Below are 26,094 nucleotides of genomic sequence, written 5' to 3'. Positions count from 1 at the left end.
ACTATGTATTCCTCTTGTTGGAATTTAAGTCTTTTGCTACTACTACTACTACTAAACAAATGCAGGAATAACAACAAGGAATGGTAGATTATTTATAACGACTATCACAACACTCTGCCTCCGCAGTAGAAGCGTCAATAGAAACCATTGTAGAGGAAGGGAGGCTGTTGTCCTAAATGTTTCTATTCTTTTCTAGTCCTGATTCAAAATCACTATACACTATATTTTGATTGCTATTTATCATATCTATCTTGATTATAATTCTGATGCTCTAATTTCTCCATCTTTCGCATCTGATGCTTTAATTTTTGACTTCTGTCGGGCACCGTCGATAATCTTTTTAAACTTCTCTCTGTATCTGTTTCTATCTCGCAAATCTGTGGGCTATGTTTCTGGTCGACAGGAGGGATAGCCTCTTATGACCTTTCCTGTGCCAGTGATGATTGGGGCAAACTTCTGATGTATCCAGAATTTGTCGAGGTTCGATTTGAACTGGTTCACTTTTTCACTCATGGCGGCATTATCAGGTAGTCGATTCCAGAAACTTTCAACTTCGGGGTCTTTGCCATTATAGCCCCCCCCCCCCCCCCAGCTTAGTGGTCAGATAACCTAGCGTCGGTAACTTTTTGGCAGCGTCGATAACTTTTTAAACTTCTCTCTGTATCCGTTTCTATCTCGCAAATCTGTGGGCTATGTTTCTGGTCGACAGGAGGGATAGCCTCTTATGACCTTTCCTGTGCCAGTGATGATTGGGGCAAACTTCTGATGTATCCAGAATTTGTCGAGGTTCGATTTGAACGGGTTCACTTTTTCACTCATGGCGGCATTATCAGGTAGTCGATTCCAGAAACTTTCAACTTCGGGGTCTTTGCCATTATAGCCCCCCCCCCAGCTTAGTGGTCAGATAACCTATAGCCCCCCCCAAACATGGTAATTATACCATAATGGGGGGGGGGGGCTATTATGGGAAAGATTCCAATTTCGATATGGGGATTTTAATCTGTAAATTTTTACCACTGTGTTCCCTTTAGCTGAGTTCAAAAATTTCTCCTTAAGGCTTTGCTACTGCTTTAAGGGAAACAGTTTGCTAGCGGGTTGAAAATTTGTACATCAAATTATATTTTTTAAAACCTGGATTCCCAAAGTCCGTTGGCCTTGAGGTCTAATCGTGCATCATCATCAGTTGTCGTTGATTTAAGAGCAAAAGTTCTACCATCAATTTAATTTCATGACGCAGCTCTAAAAGAGCTATAGTGCCTTCTCTTTAAAATTATTTACGATGCAGTAATGTCTCATAGTGGGGGATCACTACTCATCCATTGGATTGTCCTACGCGGCTTAAGAGCAAACCCCATTTATCTGAAAAATATAATTCAAATGAAAAAAGGGGGTACGATCCACCCAATGGATGGAACAGTGAAGCCCCACTATGAGACATCACAGCAGCACATTTAATTTTACCGCAAATTTCTAAACTTAAGTTCTACAGAATTTTAAGGTACAGAATGTCGGGAGCATTAAGGTGAGAAAATGTCGGGAGCACTCAAGTCTTTAAAAAGTCTTTCCTCGCGTCGCAGTCTGAGCAGTTTCCTTTCACAGTCGACTACCTCACAGCACGCTGCAGCTTGCCCATCGAGCAGGAGATATGCCTCAACGGATGGAATTAAGAACAAACAGCCCACAAAAAAGAGCAGTAATGGCAGCGGTTTGACTTCTCAGTATGCTCTGGTTGATCATACATACGATGCAGTTGTCGTTGGCGCAGGTTAATAACAGAGCCAATTTTTGCATTTAGTAGTAGTGGTAGTAGTGCAGGATTTAGAGTAAGACTCTTGGGTTTCCACCCAATTGTTCCCGGATTTGTTATTTGTTACGGGAGTAGAAATATTTACTGCTCCTGAGCATTTTCCTGAGTGGCGATTCATCCGAGAGAAACAGAAACTAGTATGTTCGATGATTGGAAAAAATTTTATTGCAAATTGCAAAATTTCTTAATTGCTCTCAAACGAAGTTTGTAGCAAATGTACTGAACGGCAAAAGTGATTTAGCGCCCTATTTTCACGAAGTAAAAACTGTTTTTGAAGCGCAATTACTCCAACTTAAAATCACATTTTGACACAATTTTTACACCATTGATCCCGTACATTAGTGTACCTTATCTATGAAATCCACATAAACCGCAAAGCTCACCAGAAATTTCAATGAAAAATTGACGAGCTTCATCCAAGTTTCACAGTAACCAGAAAGTTGTCTCAAAATTTGATGTTTTCACGTTTGTTCAACTTTTTTAAAACGGGGGTGTGATCCACCCAATGGACGGAACAGTGAGCCCCCACTATGAAACATCACAGCATCGTATGTAAATTTACCGCAAAAATACATGCTCATAGCATCGTCAAACAGAAACAAGGCACTATAACTCTTTTAGAGCTGCGTCATATAGTTAATCTCCCCTCCCGCACCATGGCACTGCAAGAACTATCAATGTCAGTTGGCCGTTTGGAACCACGACACCCTCTGAGGAATATGATAGCGCTGCGCAAAAGAGAAAAACCTTTTCTCGTGCGTATGTACGTTATTGCGTCCGTGTATGATTCGTTTTTCTTTTCAGCGATTTTGCTAGCTAGTTGTTTTATAGTGCGGGTTGCGGACGGTCCTGCGCCCCCCATGCAGGAAAACACGAGCGAAACGAAGTAGCTCTTCTCGACGTCAAGTATTCGTTGCTCATACTTGAGGCACTTCAACGACTCATGATATTTGTACGTTTCTACGGAGTTTTTGGGGCATGACTTGGCAAGTGGGTTAAAGATCTTTACGTCGAAGAAACAACGGCTGAACCTGGACCCCATAGGTCATTCGCTTTAATATCTATAGTCTCGCGATTTCATAAGTGATAGTAGTTTTGTGTATAAGGGACTCGACTTGAATCAACTGAAGAGTCGGCTCCACCTCGACATCAAAGCAAACGTCTTGCATGATCTTAGCAAGGGTGTCTCGGATCTCGTTGTCTCGTGCGTGTATACCCACCGTTCGCACAGTTGAGAGCATGTGATAGCGTAAACTTTTCATCACATGGCCAATTAATCGGCGTATTTTTGGCTTCGATGTTATATCTAATGCAAAGCCCGTCTCTAAATTCGGACTTCGTTAGTGTGAAACCGTAATGTTGAAGCGGTAGAGCTGTGAGCCAGTTCGAGGCTCCTTTTTCTGAAGCCATTTCTATTACGTGGCCTTGCTAAGTCTCAAGGCTTTCCAGAAGATCCTTCTTTCGCGATCGAATTTTATTCAGGTGTGAGGTTCGTTGGTCGTGCGTTATGCGTTCTTGGGTGCGATGAGCATTGGCTAGATCCTCATCTTCAAGAGGAGCGCATGTAGGCGTACTCAGTGAAGGGGCGTACTTCGTTTCGTAATCTATTGGCTTCTTGATGTTAAGTTCGCCCTCTCGGATTGGTAGCAAATACATTCGCCGTTCGGATTGAGACACCGGAGAGCCTCAATCGGTATGACGTGCGTTTGGATGTTGGCTTCCGCGTCTGTGAAGATATTCTGAGTTTGGCGTTGTCCTAGACAAGAAATTTATTTTTTGTTGCACACCTCTTGTGAGGCATGCGGAAGCGTTTTGAGGTGAAGTTTTTGCTACCTGACCCAATTTTTTCAACAAATTGGAATACTTTCCAGCTGTGGTTACATTGAAGTTCTCATAGGCTTTCTCAATTGCCTATTACAGATCCTAGAAGGTGGCAGCCGTCAATAATTTCAACTGCCGTCCCCTCAAACAACCTGAGAGTTTTGATCTTTGAAGCCTGCTTTATTATTAATTGACACTTCGGGGCGTTCACGGTGTGGCCAAAAGAGCTATCTTGTTCAGCGAGTTTTTTAAGAAACAAAGTAAGTTCTCTAATCGTCCTCCTGCGCTGCCGTTGTCTGCGTACAATTTTTTCGTCAGGTGAATATTCTGAACAAGCCTGAGCATTGGAAGGGTGGCTACTCCATACATAGCCATAGCAATGGGTTCCCCTTGAGTTGTGCCCTCTAGGGACCAGTGTTTACCTGCGACGTATAAATTGGACATAGCTGAAAGCGTTTTGAACAACAAAACTCAAGCCAGGGAAAATTTTCTTGTATTTTTAATTGCCAAGTTACGGTTGAGGGCGTTTTTTGCGTCTATTAGGAGAACGGTTTCATTTTCAGGTTTTTCATTTTGCGAGCGCAGAGAGTGAATTGCGTGTTCAATCCCGCACTTTTGGACTAGGCAATGTTGTGCGTTGCCGCCCAAAAAACGTGGATCATTTTCTATACGCTTGATAATGCATTTGCCTACGATGCGACGAAGGACTTCTCCTACGCCAATAGTAACGCCAAAACATTAGAGAAAAAAGGTGTGATTAAAATGTGATTTTGTCGCAACTTTTAATGTGAAACTTGGATTAAGTTCATCAACTTTACATTGGGATTTCTGGTAAGTGAACTTTTAGTTTTATCTGACTTTCATAGGCAGGCGAGAAGACTATTCTATGGGATCAATGGTGTAAAAATTGTATTCAAAATTTTTAAGTTGGAGCAATTGTTCTCAAAAGCTAAATTTTTAATTCATAAAATGGGGGGTGGTAACTTACTTTTGCCGTTCAGTATCTATAAGTCCCATGTTTTTTTTCAGTGCAATTTTCTATTGACCGGCTTGACCGATCTTTCGTCTGACTCAACTGACTTTTCGTGCTCAAAAACGGGATAAACAGGTAGCTACCAGAGGTAGTAAGTTCTCTTAGAGGTGATCAGCTTACCACTCTACAAGTATGCGATTCACAGAAGCTGTTTTGAAGACGTATTCTCATAGTTTGAAGTGCGGTTCTTAGAGTTTAACTCCCCTGCACACCTTTCACTCACCCAGAAAAGACACACCTTTGACCCCCCCCCCCCCCCAAATGTGCCCAATCCCCAACCCTGCACATCGTTCAGACTCTAAGGACGTGACCCCGTGCATCCAAAGACCCCCACCGGCCGTTGCCTCCATGAGTTCCCCCACCCCTGGTGCACCGCCACTCACGGCGCGCTCACGTCACGCCCCTTCAATTGAGCTAAGGCTAGCCTCACTAGCCGTAGGTACCTACTGACGAAGCCATCAGCTTGCCGGTTGTTTGAAAGCAATTTGCCCCACGTTAGTCGGTTATGTTTACTGGCAATAAATTATCTATACTTGTTCGAATGTAATGATTGATTGATTGTGCTATTCAGTTGGCTTGGTTTTCTTCATCTGACAATTTTTTGAGAATCTATTTCTTCAAGGTCGCTGACAATGTTTTGGTTGGAGGAATTAGTTTTAGGGGCTTTGCTGTTTTTTTTTTTTGATATTTCGGCGTTGTCAATCAGAGGTGGAGGCTTGATTGCGTTGTTGGCAGTTTTCAAGGCTTCAGTGTGTGCGACATTGTGTTTTTCTGTAAGGTGAGGAGCGAGTGTGTCATTTTCGGAGCGTTTCAAGGGCAGTTAGAAAATCGTCAGGGGATGAAGTTTTCGTGGTGAATGATAACCTGTTTTTTTTTCATAAGGCTAGGCCGGTTATTTTTGAAGCCACAGTTGATACACTTCAGGGCGTTGTCCGCTTTTTCGTAATCCTTACCCAGAGGTTTATTATTGAGTTGGAATTAAAAAGCCATTTGGGATTGCTGCCAACCCGGGGACTGCATGATATTCACCAGGCGTAGATGCAGAAAGGTCGCCGCACCACAAGCAATTTTTGGATACGCAGTCACACATTACTAATAATATATCTATTATTATTGATACAAATGCAACTAGGGTACCAGTTAAAAACGGCAATAAGCGCCTGTATCCCGCCAAAGTTACCTGCGAGTTGCATCTCTGTGCGACAGCTACAACATGATACTGTTCGGAGGTATGACCATAGGACCTTTTCCGAATAAGCCCACATCCGAATTTAGGATTATAATCTTGGCTTCGTTGTTGTCTTGCAGGAACTCGATATCAATGTTGAATTCGATTATTCTATGCTCATGGGTGAATCCAATTTCAGAGACATTGTTTTTAGGTTATCGTGTTGGTCATTTTTGACAGACGAAGCTATATGACTTAGGAATTTGGTAGCAATTCGTTGTTCTGCATCTTTTCTCGTGAAGGCCTGAGCTATAGAAGTCGGCGAGAGTAGATCTTTTGTAGCCTTTTTTCTTACAATTTCAAGAGAATTATGTTCGAAGAACCCTTCAATGAGGGATTTTGGCACATCTTTTTGAAGAATAGGCTCACTGTTCTTTGCTTCTGCTTTTATAAATTTTACCTTTAACGTTCGAACAATAGCTAACGTGACTGATAAAAAGGGGGTTTGCAAAAGATTTTGTGGTAAGCTTACTTTTCGATCTGGTACTGTTAAATAATGTTGGTTGGATTCCAAGGCACTTGTATGTTCTTGTTGGACAATACGTGTTTTTCACGTGCAGGTGGGGCTGGGCTAAGAGCTGCGTTTGGATTGGCGAGCAAGGGTTTCAAAACAGCAGTGGTGACGAAGCTGTTCCCTACAAGGAGTCACACAGTTGCAGCCCAGGGTGGAATCAATGCAGCTCTGGGCAACATGGAGCCAGATGACTGGAGGTGGCACTTCTACGACACTGTCAAAGGTACACTACCTACGTATGCTCACTCACTCACTCACTCTCTAACATTATTCTGTTTTTAAGATGTTTTCTCAATTTTTTTAAATTGCTCTCACATGAGAAGCAACTACTGTAAACGTGTGTGTCCTTTTTATGGATTTTTTTGCTTGACCGTTTTGCGCTTTTCTGCTACAACATTATATGACTTCTCAAGTGACTTTTTCACGCACTTCTTGATTTCTGAGTGATTTCAATTGCTCCCACTGCGAAGTAAAGATTGTTGTTCAAACAAAACCGATTTTCGGAGACGCAACTCAAGGCCCTAATAGCGGTGAATACCTCCATCGAGGTGACGGAATCGGACTCGGGATGACGGGGTTCGAAACCTACCTTCGTCGATGTTTTTGCACCCATAAAGAAAAGTTTACGCCCTGATTGAAACACTTTTAGTGTGTCTGTTGAGTGGTCAGTGATTTTAGAAAACATATTTTAGAAAACGTTGCCAAAATGTTTTTGCAAAAATTATTTTCCGCTCTTTCGATCGCAATCGGCGTTATGGGAATCAATTGTGGCTATTTTTCGGTAGTCTGCCGGGTATGTTTTTCAATTTTACCAGTCACTTAACTAAACTTATTGTAGAATGGATGCAGTATGACCAATTTATAATTCCAGTACCAAATAGACGAAAACAGAAATATTACAACATGTTTCTATGTTGGACCCTCCGGAGTGGGTCTAAAAGGCAGTACGTATGATCTTATCTGATGAAAGTGGGTAAGCACTAACTGTTATTAATAGCCGCCTTCAGCCTCTCTACGGCTATTGGTTAGGACCTCTCCTTTTTCCGACTCGAAGAGGAGTATTGGTTTTCCTAAGTTTTTTTCAACCGCAAGTACTATTTGTTCGGACAGCTTTTTGACCGAAAAGCGGGGCTTAGGATATTAGGAGAACGCCTGATTACACAAAACTAATTTTGGTAGATATTAGGCAAAAATGTTCAACTATTTTTTCAAGTATTTTTTGAAGTTAGGCGAAAGCCAATTAAAACAACTAAAAACAGTATTTCAAAATCTGCTTGACTCTACAAAGAAGTCAAGTGTTCCTTATAATATTTTAAACATGATAATAGCGCACAAAAACAATGAAAAACGGGGTTTCATGTTAAATGTTTAGCTAACATTTTTCTCGAATCTACTTGCGGCACCTAGCTTGTTTTAAAACAAAATATAATTTTTTCACTCTACAATAACTTGTAACAGAACCCTCTTCTCGGATTTTACCGAAGGGTTTAAAAAAGTTGAAAATAGTACATATTACATGTATTTAATCGACACATTTTTATAAGACAATTGTTAGGGGTACTTGAGAACTTTATTGCGTCGAGTGGATAATGAAGTAGTCTTTGAATGTTTTAATTGGTTTTCGTCAAATTTCTCCAAAAGGTCATTTGAATTTTTTGGACCAATGGCTACAAAAGTTGGCTACGCTTAATCGAGCTTTTGCCTATCTTACCATTCCCCGTAAAAGCGAAAGAGTTAAATTGTGAACACATTTTTTCTGAGCGAAAGAAGTTTTTGATCATCCGCTTCGATCAGTGAATGGCTTTTCAACTTTGAAAGTGTTTTTCGACAGAATATTGATAACCGTTTTTTGTCCAATTGGCCTTTTTTTGCTTATAATTCAGTTTTTTATTGAAATAGTTTCTAATAGAAGCTGTTTTAATATGTGAACCTCTGAAATTGATACCAGTCTTTTTGAGAGTCGGATAATGCATTTCAAATTCTAAATGAGCACATATTTCCCAATTTTTTAATCCTTTTTTGGCTTTTTGAATTTCATTTATTCAATTTCGGATCGTAAAGCGGATTTTTTTTCCAAAAGTTATTGAATATAGCAATTTAACTTTGATTTTTCATGCCTTGAATGCATCTTTATAACGTGAAGTTTTTTTATATAGAATTGTACACATGCCTGCCCGATTATGGCAGTTTTTTATCCAAAGTTTTTTTTTGGATTTAATTACTAGAAAGTCTTGTTGTGCGCGGTCATGGATCTTAATTTAGTTTTACTAATAATCGAACAATTTTGTGGCGTTTAGTATTTGAAATTCTGCAAGACCTTTCATAAGTGCAATATTGAAGTTTTTTTGACAATTTTAATTCAAAATATATTGTTTTCAATTTTTCATCTATGTTTCTACGTTTTAATCGCTACAGGAGGATAGCTGCATATTTTTATGCAAAATAGAATTGTATGTATAGGGATTTTATGATTCTATAGGGAAATATAACCGTTTTTCTACTCTATATTATCAATTTGATCAAGAACAGATCTTTTTGTTTTGTGTTGTTTCTGTCCCTATTCTCAGCTAGAAACAATATTCTAGCATGTATCAGTCTATGGTTTTCCTGAGACCTCTAGTTCTAATCAGCTTTGCTTTTATCAGTTGTTAAAAATTGATTTAAAAAGGATTTTAGCCTTCTTAGATTTTTTGTTTGCAATTCATTTTGACATAATGCAGCACTGAGAATTTTCTTAAGTTTCTACGATTAATATTGGAGTCTTAGTTTTTATTTTAATTGTTACTTAGCTCATGTATCCTGTTTCTTTGTCTTTTTGGTAATTAATTTGTAAATTTTAAACTACTTTGCTGATTTTCAAGTCTTTTTGCCATTTTTGGACCATTTTATTGTTATATTGAATTATTGAAAGCCGGTTGACTGTTAGGTTTTCTCTACAAAGGATGAGAGCTTCTGTTGCTACAAAGTTGTCTCTTTCTATGCAATTTGACACAAATTGAGAAATTTGAATCCAGTTTCAAATTTTTCTCCTTTTCAAAACTATAGATGCTTATGAGCTCATTAGGGCTTGGCTGATATTTTTGGTTGGATAATAAATATCATAGCATTAAATCGGTTTTCGCTTGTATGTGTGCTTGTACTACATGAAAAAATAATTGATTTTTCCTAAATTTTTGTTTATTTTGCGGAAATTTTCTTTTGTTGTTTAACTTAATTTTGTTGTTTCCTCAGCATTGGCGCTTTCTGCATTGAGACATTAGCTAATTAAAAACCAGTTCTTTCAGTGGAAACGACTTCCAGTCATTTTTGGAATTCTCCTGGCTATGTTTTTTACAATTCAAAGGATTTGAATTGTATTGAGGAGCTGTCTTTTTTTTAAGATCTGTTCACACATTTTCATGATTTTTGAAGTCAAATTGAAGTAGTGATTCTGGTCACGCCGGAACAGGAAGTGAAGCGAAAAAGCGAGTGGTTTTGCGACGTAATTTTTTTTCGCTCTAATTTTGAAGTAGAGTGAGAAAACGGTGTTTGAACAAAAATTCGCTTTCTCGGTAGTGATTTTTTGTTCACATGCGGAATTTTCACTTTACATTTTACTTTTTTTAATAGCCGCCCTCATCTTCTCAGCCGGCTATTATAGCGCTTCTATTTTTTTTATTCGTCGAACTTTTTTTCGCTTTACCATTTTGCCGTTTTTTCGAGATTTTGCGTGAAATTTTTTTGACTTCTCTGGGCTAGTTTCTCTTCTCTCATTCTGCTAGAAGTGAATTTGAACATCAGTTGCTCAGCAAAGCAATTCAAATTGAAGAGAGTCAGTATAAAAAATTGAAGTCAGAAATAGAAACGGGATAAACCCATAAAGCCCAATTTTAGATGCCCGCTATTTGAACGTCGTTCCTATAAGTCTTAGTTACCATCTCTTATGCTTATTGGTATTGATTGTAGCCCCTGTGGCCTCTCTCTAAGAAACAGAAGTATGTTCAACTACGAAATGCCATCAAAATAAATCGGACTTAAAAAATGTTTTGTACAAAAATCTTTTTCTTTCAATATCTATTCTTTCAATCCCAATCACGCTTATTGGATTCAACGGCGGCTATTTTCCGGCAATCTGACGGGTATGTTTTCAATTTTTTGTGTCGTATTTTTTTAAATGGTTTACCCAATCCATTTTTAGTTCATTCAATGCCTACTTTTTTTGCACCAAATCACAACCATTTCTCTCTAGTGGTTTTAAGTTCACATACGGCATTTTGACATCGATTTTGTTTTTTTAAAATTTTTATCTGATTTTTTTAGAAATGGTTTTCCCAATTCACTCATAGTCGGTTTTAGGGCTATTTTTTTCTTCAGTCAATGGAAATTCTTTGAATTGTACGTCAGGAATTGTCTTGCTATGTTTTTTAATTCGCTTTACTTTTTGAGCACGTTTTTCATTTTACGTAAGTCACGATTTTCACGTTTGACTTCTGACTCACTTCACTCACTGTTTCAACTGGATGAATTGTAATTTCTTTCACACATTCAATTACGCAATGTGGCAAATACTGACAATGTCAAAAGATCAAATCAATATGGACGGGATAAACCGATAAAGTCGGGTCATTAAGTCATTGAGAATTAGGTTATCAAAGTTCATTAGAGTGTATGCTAGCTGACATTAGTATTAAGCTTATTAGCTTTCAGTGTAGAAGCTGAATTAAGTATAGTTGGTCGTTCTATCTGTTCTCTTTTTTTCTGTTTCAATCCCGATATGCATCAAGCATGTCAACGGCGGCTATTTTCCGAAAATCTGCCGGCTATGTTTTTGATTGTCAATTAATATGCTTTGAATTTTACCTGTTGTTCATAATAAAGTCTCCGTGAATTTGAAAAATGCAAAAAGTATACATTAAAGTTTAGACCCTGAGTGGCAACTGCTTTCTGTACACAATGACGTGCTATATAAAAGAAATTTCATTCTAGAGTTGTAGACAGCAGGTATATATTCTAGAATTGCAATAGTGTTGAAATGGCACTGGTGAGAGGAGGGGGGAATATGTGCAATGTTTTAGGCTCCGACTGGCTAGGTGACCAAGACTCAATAATGTACATGACCCAAAATGCCCCAGAGTCAGTTGTTGAGCTGGAGAATTATGGGATGCCATTCAGCAGGACCCAGGATGGCAAGATCTACCAGAGGGCATTTGGGGGACAGAGTTATGACTACGGGAGAGGAGGACAGGCACACAGGTGTTGCTGTGTCAGCGACAGAACAGGTACTACATCAATCTTCACTAATCCTCCACTTTATACTATTAATCAATTTATCAGCACTACTCTTACAGTGGTGATAAGAGTCTGATCAGACCTTCCAGTCCGAATTGACCTCTGATCAGACGTAAATCAGACAATGGCCCAGACTATTTTGAGCTCGAACTGCTGTCCAGACCCTGTAATTTTGGTCTGGGAACGCACGGCTGTGCCTTCGAGTGGGTCTAATCATAGATCAATTTGGGTCTGTACCTCAACCTGGAAACTCGTCTAATCACGGCAACAGTGTCATAAAGTTATGCAGCTGTTGTAATCGCAACGAGAATTGGTTAAGAAACATTACCACACGGTTGTTATCGCCCTCTCGAAGTTATTAAACAACTTGTCTTTGCCTCAGAGTTTGATCACTTATTGATGGCGATAACAATCGTGTGGTAGTATTCAGTAGCACATTAGATTATATCGTTTTGACACTCAGTATTAATGGTTCCGCCCGGCTTCCAGGCCCTGTCAAATAGCATTAGTCTAGTTAATAGCCGCGAAGCGATAGAGGCTATTATTGGGAACAGCGTTGTTTTTACGTCTCGAAGAGGAGTATTGGTTTTCTTAAAAGTTTTTTTACCGGAAGTACTATTCGTTCAGACGCTGTTTTGACCTAAAAGCGAAAGTAAGTAAAATTGCCGTTTGAACTAATTTTTTTCTGAGCGAGAGAAGTTTTTTGATCATGCGCTGCGTTTAGTGGATGACTTTTTGACTTTGAAAAGTATTTTTTGACAGAATGGCACATATAGTTAACCGTTTTTAGCAGTTTCTTCGTCTAAGTGGCCCAGTTTTTTTGCTTATAATTTGGTTTTTTGTAGAAATTATTTCCATATTTGTACTTACGGTGTGAAGGGCGGTTCTTGGAGGTTGAAGACACCCCCAGTGTTGACCCCCCACTATTGCCCCACCCCCCACCGCGCTGTTGCCACCCCACTGCTACCAACCCCTCCTCCCTCCCCATCAGCCACCGATGCACCTCCCCCCACCGTGGCTACTGACAAACAACCGATCGCTAAAAACGCAATTTTATACTAATTTTCAATTTTTTTCAAGCTTTTTGAATTTTTTTAAATCATTTTTTGAGTTCATTCAGCTGTAGATGTCAAGGAACCTCCTCTAGGGTTTTATAAAAGCTAACTGCATAGTTTCTAGTGGTAGTGGAATGGTTTCCACATTTTAACATCACGAATTTTACACTTTTTTGAGAAAACGTGCAAATTTTTTCATTTTTTTGACATTTATTTTTCGTTTTTCACGTCTTTCCAGACGCAGGGGCCAGAAAACGTCTTTAAGGATTGGATAATATGTTACTGAAAAATGGTTATTTGCCATGGAATAGCTTTCGATTTTTTAATATAACAAATTTTTGCAAATTTGATCTATTTAATAAGTTTATCAGAACAATTAGGCTAAATATCACCAGAAAAGTCGAAAATAACTAAATTTCTCGATAAATTCAGTGTGCCGAAAACAACAAAGCAAGTAAAGCGATTAATCGGCTTCACACAATTCTTCCGTAATTACATCCCTAACCTAGGTGAGAAACTAATGTCATTTTAAAAACTCCTGAAGAAGGATGCAGTAATAGAAACCACAGAAGAACATGTAAAAGCATTAGAAGTAAAGAAGGATTTAATGGAAACAACAAATGTAACATTGCGATTGCCAAAACGCGGTTTACAGTATGTAATTTTTTGTGACGCTAGTTACCACGGTGCAGGTTTTGTACTAATGGTGGAAGACTACGTAAACGAAACAGGAAAGAAAGAAAAAAACATACGCTCCCGTATCGTTTGGATCGCATTTGTTTAATGCAACGCAATTAAAGTTCTCAATTTATTACAAAGAGTTCCTAGCTTTGTACTATGCGCTGGAATACCTTTCGCACTACATTTGGGGATCAAGCAAACAAGTAATTATACTTACTGACAAAAGCCTTACACAATTCTTTCAGTCAAAAGTAATACCGCCATCACTTTGGCATTGTTTAGACAGAATACTTGCCTTTAACATAGTAATTGCTCACATTCCTGGACGCGCTAATTACGCCGCAGACTTTCTCTCTAGAATCGAGAATGACAAAACAGCAACAATGTCTTTAAAGTTAAGACAGAATTCCAGTTAAAGAAATAGAAATTGATACAGAAGCACAAAACCCTGATGTAGAACTAAATGTGTTATTTGATACTCAAAGCCTTGGTGACGAAATAAACGAAGATGAAGTTAACATTCTTAAAAAACTAGGAGTTTATGAGGATCACGAAAAACGACAAAATAATGTCCCAATTACAGAAATTCAAGGGCTATTAAAACTTAAACGAAAACACGAAATAAATTCAATTGAGTATCCAAATCCATTAGATGAGTTTACAGGTCTTACAAACAATTTAATCAGCCTTAATTTAGCAGAAGAGCAGCAAAAAGATGCAGATATTATAACAGTAATAAGCTGGATTCAGCAAAACAATCAGCAACCAGATTTAAAGTACGCTTCAACAAACTTAAAAAAGTATCACAAACATTTAAATAGATGAATTCTTGAAGGGAATGTCTTATACCGGAATTTTTATGATGATACTGGAAAAGTACTTCATAAACAATTCTGTGTACCTAAGCATTTGTGGAAAGAGACTATATATAGGCTCCATAATTCACAAACAGCAGGTCATTTGGGCATCAAAGCAACAATTCAAGAATTTAGAAAGCGATTTTGCTACCCTGGCTTCACTGAACATTTCATTAGTTTCAAAAACTGCCTGACTTGTCTCCTATTAAACAGAGTTCCAAAAAGCCATATCACACCAAAGTTGAAACCAGTTAGTTCACTACAATCATATCCAGGAGATATGCTCCAAATCGACTTAGTAGGCCCCCTAAAGTCCTTGCATTTAAAGTATGTTTTGAGTGGAATAGATTTTTTTACAAAGTACCTATTCGCAGTTCCGTTAACCAATGGATATGCAGACACAGTAGCTCGAGAACTAGTAAAGGTGTTCTTCCAACACAGCTAGATTCCTCAAACAATACTTAGTGACTTAGGAACAAACTTTACTTCAGAATTAATGTCAGAATTACCAAGTTTACTAGAAGTAAAGTTGAAACATGCCTCACTAAAACACCCTCAGACCATTGGAGCAGTTTTGCGATCTCATGGACCACTGAAACGAATTTTGAAGCTCAAAACTGAAGAACAATGGAAAGACTGGCATAAATATGTTCCTCTCGCAACTTTCATTCATAGTACTCCATATCATTCAGCAACAAATTGTTGTCCTTCAACTTTATTCCATGGCAGAGAACCAATAAAACCCCTTGATATTCGATTCTCTCGAAAAGTAATGGATGCAGTAGCAGTGAATTCTGATTTTGTAAATGAACTGCAAGATGCCATGATGCAAAAGTTTGGAGAAAACAAAGAAAAACTGATGACTGCATAATTGAAATACAAAAATTATTATGACCAAAAAGCCTCAGTAAAACCTATTCCGGAGAAATCATTAACCTATCCCCTACCTGAGCCTTTTCAAAAAACCCAGGTTCACTGCAGCAAAAACGTTATAACTCGTGAAAAAATAGATGAAACCGCCAAAAATTTTGCGCTGCCGGGTTTATTGAGCCGAAAAAGCGATTTATAAATTTTGAGCTCGATCCAAGCATTTTAAAAATCGCGTGACGGCGGGCTGCCTGTTTTTGAAGACTTTTTGAAAATTCACGAACATGTTCATAAAACCCTAAATATTGATCGAAAGTCTGATATTATTAGTTTAAAACATCCGCATGCTCACGCTCTACACTCTCATATCAAAAATATTGAAAATTGTTATGTAAAATGTTGAAATAATAGCAAAAAATTGAAGCCTACCAAACTCTTCCAAATTTAGTCAAAATAGAGCCAGATTTAGACCAGCAAAATATTATCAAAACGCCGATTTATGGGCCCATATCCAATATTCAGTCTCTCTAGTAGTTGTCCAAGCTTAATAAAGACATACAATTACACTGAAATGCATAATTGTTGAAAAAAGTGAAAAAATCGAAATCTGCACATATTTGCCAAATTTAGCCCAAAATTCTAACGTGAAAAATTCATAATGACCTCAAATCATGCACCAAACTGCACCAATAGCTGCCACCAACATAGTACTCACTAGTATGACCCTCAGTTACCGTCAAAAATCAATCATCTCCAACCTATGCCAACTTATGCACCAAACATGACTCACCACAAGTAAAAATCTAGCAAATTTCACGAAAAAACTGGAACAAAACACATGTTAATCACTTCCAAAGCTACCAAAATGGTACCTCTGATAGCTACAGATATCAGTACTAACAGTTAGCACCCGATTTAGGTCACTGGAGCATTAGCAGACCGACACATGTCTTGAAAAAGCTCAAATAGTCGAAAAGTCATGCCTGAAAATTAGCATTTTGGACTCAAAAATCAATGTTCCGACCCGATAAATGTCTTCAAACCCTATAATTCAGTAATTTACATTAGTACCAGGCACAGACAGTACCATTTTAACCATCCAGCATTGATAACGCATGAACAGTGACGACTTATTCAACCCGAAATTTTACGATCCAAAATTAGCCAGGTTCAGATCACAAAAATAGTCATAACTTTGCGCTGCAGGGTTTTTTAAGCTGCTGAAGCGATATGCCAATTTTGAGCTCGATAGGAGCAATTTAAAAATGGCGTGACGCTGGGCTGCCTGAAATTTACATCTGACACATGACTAAAAAAAGTTGACCAATAAGTGTTCCAAAACCTGAATTTATAGCATAGTTGTTCCCCACTGATGTCTACCGAGTGGGCCAAGCCAAAACATTTGCCCAAAGTTCAATAAAAATTGAAAAATTTACATATATGTACCACTAGTCCTGATGCGGAAAAATGACCTATATTATGAAAAAATTACATGTAAAATTTAGTACCAAATACTCTTCCAAACCAGTTCATATCAAACACAGCTGTTGCTAACAACCAGGGCAAGTGTCTAGAACCCTTAGAACCAGTTTATAACCAGTATTTCACAAGTAAAGTAAAGTTAATGCTCAAAAACGAAAAAAAGTCATTATATTACCATTCTTGCACTCTCACAAATATGTCATTATATAGCTACACACTGCCACAAAAACATTATAACATGCTGACATGCATCACAGCTACTAGTTCTACTTGTAAAAATCAAGCATAATTGTTGCAATCTAAAGATATCTCTGAAAAACTTGCCCATAACTGAAAGTACATTACATGATAATCAAAACAATTGCACTGAAACTAGTTCATTTCCATCGGCGCACCCTTCTCACTCAACAAATTCAGGCACTAACTGTTGACACACGCACCAAACAACGCAGAAAAGCCATAAACAATCGGTCACTACTATTATTGACATCAACTTATTAGCTAAATACTCACTAACTGTCCTATTTTCCCCTATTTCCACCCTGAAAAACTCAAAAAAACATGTAACGACTGCATAATTCAACCCCCCAACCCCTATCCCCATCATCACACATCCACCATCCAACCAAATAACTACACTTCAACATATTTAAACACCATATTTAGTAGTAATATCAATAAACACTCACATCAACACACATGATACAAAAGTAGAGTACACCTGAAACAAATAAATACCATATAAATAAGTGCCAAATTGAGAAAATTAGAACCAGAAGCCTGAGTACATTAAACAAATGAGCAAATAAACACCGGAAAGCCATGTAGAACTCAACTGAACACCCAGAAGAGCCACATCAGCAGAAGATTGTCCTGAAACATAGTTGTTATTATTGAAACACGAAAATGTTACTTACAATTGTGATAAATCTCGTACCTTTCGGCCCCACTTTTGCGACTCCAAATAACACAGAAGAAGCGTTGGCCCAAGGAATAATCTTTCACAAGGAAGGAAAGATCCTAATCACCGAGAAGTTCATAAACGCGGAGTTTTAAGTCCTGTTTCCCCGCTACAACTTTACAGTACGACACCAAGAAGAGACCCTACTTCACGAACTCTCAATGAAATGGACTACTCAGTCAGAGTTTTGCAATACTACGTACAGTACTGCGTATAGAAATCAGACAGATGTTTTCAATGTTGATTGGCTTTACACGAAGATCCTCAACGAAACAACCGAAGCAGAAATTGAAGTCTTTAAACTAAGGAATGAGACCAAAAAACTCCTAACCAGAGTCGAAGAAGACCCCCGAAATCGACAAAAGAGAGCCGCCCCGCTTGTTATAGCAGCCGCAGTCGCTGGAATTGGACTCTTCGGTCGAGGAATAGCAATGAGCAGCGGAGGATGCGGTGGAATCACAGGAATTTTCGGCTCTTGCCAACGAAAGTCTCAAAATGCTGAAAACATCGATAGACTAGCTAACCGTTTTAATAGCCTTAACGACTATGTCATGGAAATTGGCGCAGAAACAGATGAGAAATTCCTTCTAGTTGCTGACGAACTTGCCAGAAAACCAGAACAGAAACTGGAAACTAGTAGAGGAACACTTCGCAATTGTAGATCACAATCTGAATGCAATCGCAACCTGTATGAAAATTCAAGCAACGCAACAAAAACTTAACTTCAACTTTGACACAGCAGCATCATTACTTCTTACACTTTATGCAGATATAAGAAGTTATCGAGCAGCCTTATATTCTTTTCGAATTAATGTTATAAATGCTATTCCTACTTTGCTTGATAAACGCCTTCCAATCTCTTTAGTACCTCGTAAATCTTTAATAAAGATTCTTGATGTAGTCCATGATAGCCAAAAGAACGCCCCAGATTGTCTAACTTTGGCAATACCCATGACTGACATACTTTCTTATTACGACGCGAAACTTGTACAAGAGATTTCAACAGTAGAAGACGGACTTTTACTGACACTAGCCATTCCCCTAGCCTCTAGCCAGACAGTGTTTGAAGTTTATCGTGCAAACGTAATCCCTATGCCCCAGAAGGACTCAGTCGATACCTAACAATGGATGATTGAGGGAGAATACCTTGCAATCTCAGAAGGGCAGATGGAAACAACAGTACTGACGAGATCACAGTACGACAACTGCCTTGGATCGCTACGGTACGGAATCTGTCATGACACAATGGAAACCCACCTTGGATTCTCCTCTTGCCTAGCAACCCTCAAGTTTCATCATGCAATTACAGCATTGAAATTATGTGACACAGAGAAGGTTGTGTTACCCAACCCGGAACGAGCACAGAATCTTGGATACGGCATTTGGCTATTCACATCAGCTTCAAGTGATTTTACCCTTAGTGAGATTGGTTAGGACGAGAATGGCCGACAGACCAACATTCCTCATAAAGGTTGTATTATCTGTTTAATCACATTAAAATGTGGACATACAATGTTCAGTGACCACATTAAAATTAGAGCTGATTTACAAAGTTGACAGTTCCTTCCAGCAAAGAGAGTAAATGTAAAATTGCCCGATCCACTTGCACATTTAATTGATTCAGTACCCAACATAAACGAGCTGACGAAATACGAAACAAGCACTGATGCAAACCTCGATTTACTGAAGAAAGTTAAAACAGAGTTCATTTATTCCAATAGAAAGTTATCCACGGAATCATTAGACGATATCGCAAAGCCCATTACCACTGAAATGAAGTCATTTAAGCCAGCACTAATTGACAAACTTGAATCTTACGTGCCAATCAAGCTTTCTCTCGCTAACAATCAGTGTCTTTATTGGAAACTTAGCTTTACATATCCTCTTCATGTATTTATACCATAAAGTAGCGTTTGTACGACGAATGGTGCCAAACTTCATGACACCTAATGGAACAAATGTACCGCTTAATCCAGTAGTTTCCGTACCGAAACATCTGAAAGCTGAAGCAGTTTCAAATCTCGCGAAACAACTCAAGAAACCACCAACAGTCATCTCTCCAGAAGAAATGGGAGCTATTAAACGACACCAACGACGAAACTAAATGCCCGCAACTCAAACACTGTCACTGAATACACTCGACAAATTCAACACAGATGATTAGCAAGACATCCAAGCTTTACCCCGAGAGGAGAGTATTCTTTAAATTCTTGAAAGTCTTATATAGTTCGACAAGTATTGTTCTTTAAACCACCTAAGTATTCCTTCATTCATTCAGTTTGCCTTCTAAGTGCTTCTCTATTCAAAACTAGAACTTCAAATCCACTATAATAACCAGTGCTTTAAACACTTTATGCAGCCAGTACACTTCTTCTATATCATTCGAATTTTAGAGCCTTTTTCAGCGAATTAACCATGATTAATTTCAGTGCTAATCTTAACGCCTTCTCTATCGTATGTTCTCACTCTTTATTCAGCATTAGCGCATTCTCAACTCTCAAATGTTCCTTCAGAGCCTTTAATCTTGTCTTAACCCTCTTTCTTTTAACCCTTATCTCAATTTTTCTTAACTTAAATTTTATCTCTTTTAAATTCTTTAATTGTGTTTAACTTTAATGTTTTTGTTCAGAACTCTTTTCTAAGGAAACATAAATTGGGTGGCTCCAACAGAAACATGTGTATACTCTTATATTCGTGCAGATTATATGTTTTATAGAAAAATTGTAAAACCCAGTTCCTTCTCAAAATTTTCATGGAAAATTTTCATAAATTCCGGTAGTGTCACGCCCCTATTTCGTCCCTAATAGTTACGTGATTATTTTCCTTTAAATATCCATACATAAGTGCTTTAATCTAGTTCATATTCAGATAGATTTCAAGGCCATATATAGCTACTATTTCCATCTAGGCCTGTAACCCCTAATTTGTTTATGTTTATGAAAAACAACCGCAGATTGACAGTTTATTGATAAATATATCAAGTGCCTACAAGCCTCAATATTTATTTTTTTGAGTTTCTTGAAGATAAATTCGCATCATTAGTAAATAACTTCATGAGAAATTATGTACTTGGTGAAGTAATTATTCTGATAAAGTAGGTGCTAATGCGGAACTTGTATATGTACTTAACAAACATCAAGAGACGTACAAAGGCCGGAAGTTGCCCAACTTGTAGATCAGTAAATATTTGCGAAGGACCAATACAACTAGAGGTACAGCCCTGCGGAACCCACGATCTCCAGAACACCAGAGAACCTACTCAGAGATCAGTTGATAATAAACTCAGAAAACTTCTTATTCTAACATTGAAACTTTGCCTTTATTCTTCTATCGTAATAATTAAACATTGAACTGGAAATTCTTTCTAAAACTCTTAGTTAGAATAGACTTCTTGAGAGTTAAGTCCTGGCTAAGAAAACCTCTAGAAGCCAAGGTAACTAGTGGATATATCGCACATCCGGACCGCTCAATAAAAGGCTATCACTAGCTAAATTTAAAATATCTCCGCTAAAAACCGCCTTGTGAAACACCAAAATAAATCCTTGGAGAAATGACAATAATTCATTCCATTTATCTCAAATAAAGATCTCAATAACACCATGAGAATCATATTATGTAAGCTATTTTGCGGCAGTTTATTGCATCAAAAACAAATTGAAGCTCGGGAACTGATTCTAGAGACGCCTGGAAACTTATGGAAAATGTTTTTCTTTTCTTACTGATTGTTTTTCTAGTTTTATTAATTGTTTTTTTTAAAGGTTTTTTGTTCGTTTTTCGTTTTATTTTTGCGCTAATGGATCAAGTCCTTTGTTCACAGTAAGAGTTTAATGTTGCTGGTCTTCAGATAATTCAATTCTTGGGAATGCAATTGGGGACTTTCTATATTTTACTTCGTGTAACAGATTTTTTTTTGCTTTACATGAGTTCACAGCTGGGCCAACTTTTGTGAAATCTTTTGGCTTCTCTAGGCACAGTTTCACTCTTCTATCATTGACTCATTTTTTAAAGCGGTAGTTCCTCAGAAAATCAGGCTACAATCAACAGAGCTAGTATCAAAGAATGAAATCAAAATAGAAACAGGATAAACCCATTTCACTTCTCGGTAAACCTTTTTCACTTCTCTCGGCTAGTTGCAATCTTCTTCCATTCTGATCCAAGTGATTTTAAACAGCGGCTGCTCGGCAAATCAATCTAAAATGAAGGGAGTCAGTGTTGGTAAACAAAATTGAAAATGGAAACTTGATAAACCCATAAAGCCCGACTTCAGATGCCCTCTTAATGATCTTCTTTCCTAATACTCTTGTTACCATCTCTGATGATTTTTGGTATTGATATTAGCCCCTTTGCTAATAAACAGGAGTATATCCAATTGGGAATTGACATCAAAACAGTATACTGTAATGTTTTATACAAAAATCTGTTTTGAATAGCCACACAGCGATAGCTGGGGCTATTATCGGCCTTCTCTTGGTTTTATTTCATCGTCAAGTTTTTTGTTACGACCATACGACATGACAAACATTTCAAATCTGCTTTTTGTTCATTCGTTCAAGCAAATTAAACTGAATTGCAGCGTGACGTCATTTCACACTCTTAGTGGAACGAATTTTTTTGTTCATATGCGTGATTAAGTTTTTGGTCGCAAGTGACTTAACCTCACTCTCAAAAATGACTTCTCCACTTTGAAATTGACTTTTCTTTATTATACCTCGAAGACACAAGGTCAAGTGAATGTGTGTCACTCTAAATCAAGGTTATTTGAGAGCACTTATAGAGGCAGCCATAACTTATACAGATTCTTCATCAAAATAAAATATCTCATCCTTTAATTTTTTGGTCTGTCTTTTACTGTTTTTTAGACTGCAGATCTACAAGGCTATTGCGTCTGTTTTCTGGCAATCTGTCAGCTATGTTCATTTTGTTCAGTTCTCCTCAATAATCGCCGTCAGCCTCTCAACGGCTGTTAATTAGGCGCTCTCCTTTTTTCCTATTCAGAGAATTTGAATTGTATTGTGGCGCTGTCTTTTTTAAGATCTCTTCACACATTTTAATGATTTTTGAAGTCAAATTGGAGTAGTGATTTTGGTCGCGTCGCAACAGGAATTGGAGCGAAAAAGCGAGTGCTTTTGCAGCGTGAAAATTGTTTGCTCTAATTTTAAAGTAGATTGAGTGAGAGAAAGGTGTTTGAACAAATTCGCTCTCTCGATAGTAGTTTTTTTGTTCACATGCGTCAGTTTTACTTCGATTTTTACCGGGTTTTTTTCAATTTTTTGGATCGGATTGTTTTCTGAATGGTTTTCCCAATCCATTCATAGTTCATTCTAGGCTTAGTTTTTTTTGTTTGAACCAAATTTCCATTTCTCGCTAATTTTCTGTTTCTTTACCGGATTTTTTAAGAATTTTTTTCCCAGTTCACCCATAGTTCGTTCTAGGTCTATTTTTTTTTCTTTAGTCAATGAAAATTTTTTGAATTGTACGTCAGGTCGTGTCCTGCTATGTTTTTTTAATTCGCTTTACCTTTTGATCCCGTTTTTCGTTTTACTTAAGTCGCAATTTTCACGTTTGACTTCTGACTTACTTCGTTCACTATTGCAACTAAATTGATTTTAATTCTTTCACGCATTGAATTACCCAAATTTGGTGAATACGTTCAAAGTCAAAAGAGCAAAATCAAAAAAGAGCCGGGATAAACCGATAAGGCCCGGTCATTAAGTCATTGAGATTTAGGTTATCAAAGTTTGCTAGCTGCCACTGGTATTAAGCGTATTAGCTTTCAATTTAGAAGCTGAATTAAGTCTAATTTTAGATTCCAACTGAATCTGCAGTCAAATTAGAACGCTTTTGGACACTGAATAAAAAACATTAAAATTATCGGTCAATTTGTCTCTTCTTTTTTTTGTTTCCGTTTCAATCTCGATGTGCATCAAGCGCGTCAACGGCAGCTATTTTTCGGCATATTGCCGGCTATATTTGACCAAAATTGCAATGTTTAATTTTGAAAAGTTTGAGTCAGGATGACAAATGTTTGATCGGGGCATTAGCCAGAAGAAAAAATATATAATGTCGGTAATTAAATTCGCACAATCTCCAAAGCAGCATCTTTGCTGTAACTGCGAAATGTCTCAAAACACAAATTTCGAGGGCCAAAGTTTGGTCTCAATAAAAATAATACTCTTAGGGCATAAAAGGTCTCCAACAATTTGGTTGCTAGAGCAAAAAAAGGTCTCCAAAACGTTCGAGATTTAATCTTTCGTAATAATTTTCTTCACAGTGGTTGATCTTTTGCTTCCAAAATTACTTATTAAGGCAATCATAGCTTATACAGCGAGGAAGGGTTTCAATTGTTCAATATAGTTTTGAATTGCTCTCAAACGAAGTTTGCAGCAATTATATTTGTCCAGTGGCCTTTATGATGCGATTTTTCTGTTGAACGATTTGTCGTCTGACTCATTTGATTTTTCGTTCCCAAAACGGTTTAAACAGGTAGTGCCTGGAGGTCATTTAGTTCTCTCAGAGCCTTACGGCTTTGCAGTCTCTAAGGATTCGGTTCACCAGAACTTTTGAGGAAGCAATTTCATGTTGAAGGGGGGTCCGTAATCTTAAAAGTTTGACCACATCCCCCAGTCACCCCGCGACCAACTCCCCGCCCCCCAGCACGCTCCTGTTCACTATCCTGCAAAGGGATGCCTCTCTCGTCCAGCTCATAGCGTCTTTACGCCCCAATTAGAAATTGCCAAAGTCAACCCCTCATCCGTCGTTTTTGCAGCGTGAAAATTGTTTGCTCTAATTTTAAAGTAGAGTGAGTGAGAGAAAGGTGTTTGAACAAATTCGCTTTCTCGATAGTTTTTTTTGTTCACATGCGTCAGTTTTACTTCAATTTTTACCGGTTTTTTTCAATTTTTTGGATCGGATTGTTTTCTGAATGGTTTTCCCATTCCATTCATAGTTGATTATAGGCTTAGTTTTCTTTGTTTGAATCAAATTTCCATTTCTCGGTAATTTTCTGTTTCTTTACCGGATTTTTTAAGAATTTTTTTCCCAGTTCACCCATAGTTCGTTCTAGGTCTAGTTTTTTTGTTTAGTCAATGAAAATTTTTTGAATTGTACGTCAGGTCGTGTCCTATGTTTTTTTTAATTCGCTTTACCTTTTGATCCCGTTTTTCGTTTTACTTAAGTCGCAATTTTCACGTTTGACTTCTGACTTACTTCGTTCACTATTGCAACTAAATTGATTTTAATTCTTTCACGCATTGAATTGCCCAAAGTGGTGAATACGTTCAAAGTCAAAAGAGCAAAATCAAAAAAGAGCCGGGATAAACCGATAAGGCCCGGTCATTAAGTCATTGAGATTTAGGTTATCAAAGTTTGCTGGCTGCCACTGGTATTAAGCGTATTAGCTTTCAATTTAGAAGCTGAATTAAGTCTAATTTTAGATTCCAACTGAATCTGCAGTCAAATTAGAACGCTTTTGGACACTGAATAAAAAACATTAAAATTATCGGTCAATTTGTCTCTTCTTTTTTTGTTTCCGTTTCAATCCCGATGTGCATCAAGAGCGTCAACGGCAGCTATTTTTCGGCATATTGCCGGCTATATTTGACCAAAGTTGCAATGTTTAATTTTGAAAAGTTTGAGTCAGGATGACAAATGTTTGACCGGGGCATGGGCCAGAAGAATAAATATATAATGTCGGTAATTAAATTCGCACAATCTCCAAAGCAGCATCTTTGCTATAACTGCGAAATGTCTCAAAACACAAATTTCGAGGGCCAAAGTTTGGTCTCAATAAAAATGTTACTCTTAGGGCATAAAAGGTCTCCAACAATTTGGTTGCTAGAGCAAAAAAAGGTCTCCAAAACGTTCGAGATTTAGTTTTTCGTAATAATTTTCTTCACAGTGGTTGATCTTTTGCTTCCAAAATCACTTATTAAAGCAATCATAGCTTATACAGCGAGGAAGGGTTTCAATTGTTCAATATAGTTTTGAATTGCTCTCAAACGAAGTTTGCAGCAATTATATTTGTCCAGTGGCCTTCATGATGCGATTTTTCTGTTGAACGATTTGTCGTCTGACTCATTTGATTTTTCGTTCCCAAAACGGTATAAACAGGTAGTGCCTGGAGGTCATTTAGTTCTCTCAGAGCCTTACGGCTTTCTCTAAGGATTCGGTTCACCAGGATTCGGTTTTGAGGAAGCAATTTCATGTTGAAGGGGGGTCCGTAATCTTAAAAGTTTGACCACATCCCCCAGTCACCCCGCGACCAACTCCCCGCCCCCCAGCACGCTCCTGTCCACTATCCTGCAAAAGGATGCCTCTCTCGTCCAGCTCATAGCGTCGTTACGCCCCAATTAGAAATTGCCAAAGTCAACCCCTCGCCCGTCGTTTTTGTGCATTTCGCCCGACGTTAGTCGGTTACGTTTATCAGCTGTGACAGCGATATCTGTGTGGAACTGTTGTGGGCCCTGTCTCGGTTTCTACCATTCAAAAAATAATTCTATTTTTAGGTAGAGTGAGAAAACA

General features: G+C 38.0%; 1 protein-coding gene across 1 annotated transcript in view; it reads left to right on the top strand.

The window, feature by feature from the left end:
* The first annotated feature begins 1,493 nt into the window (after nucleotides 1-1,493).
* Nucleotides 1,494-26,094, top strand: part of LOC142350821 (succinate dehydrogenase [ubiquinone] flavoprotein subunit, mitochondrial-like) — an 80,725-nt gene continuing 56,124 nt past the window's right edge. The window contains exons 1-3 of the mRNA XM_075402780.1: nucleotides 1,494-1,765; nucleotides 6,450-6,626; nucleotides 11,458-11,661. Of these exons, the coding sequence (XP_075258895.1) occupies nucleotides 1,531-1,765; nucleotides 6,450-6,626; nucleotides 11,458-11,661 (616 nt within the window). The 5' untranslated portion in view covers nucleotides 1,494-1,530. The remainder of the gene's footprint in view (nucleotides 1,766-6,449; nucleotides 6,627-11,457; nucleotides 11,662-26,094) is intronic.

The sequence above is a fragment of the Convolutriloba macropyga genome, chromosome 12 (assembly GCF_964194025.1).
Source record: "Convolutriloba macropyga chromosome 12, txConMacr16.3, whole genome shotgun sequence".
In the NCBI taxonomy this organism is placed as follows: domain Eukaryota; kingdom Metazoa; phylum Xenacoelomorpha; order Acoela; family Convolutidae; genus Convolutriloba; species Convolutriloba macropyga.
Note: the sequence above shows the minus strand (reverse complement) of the source record. Positions and strands in the feature narration are given on the sequence as shown.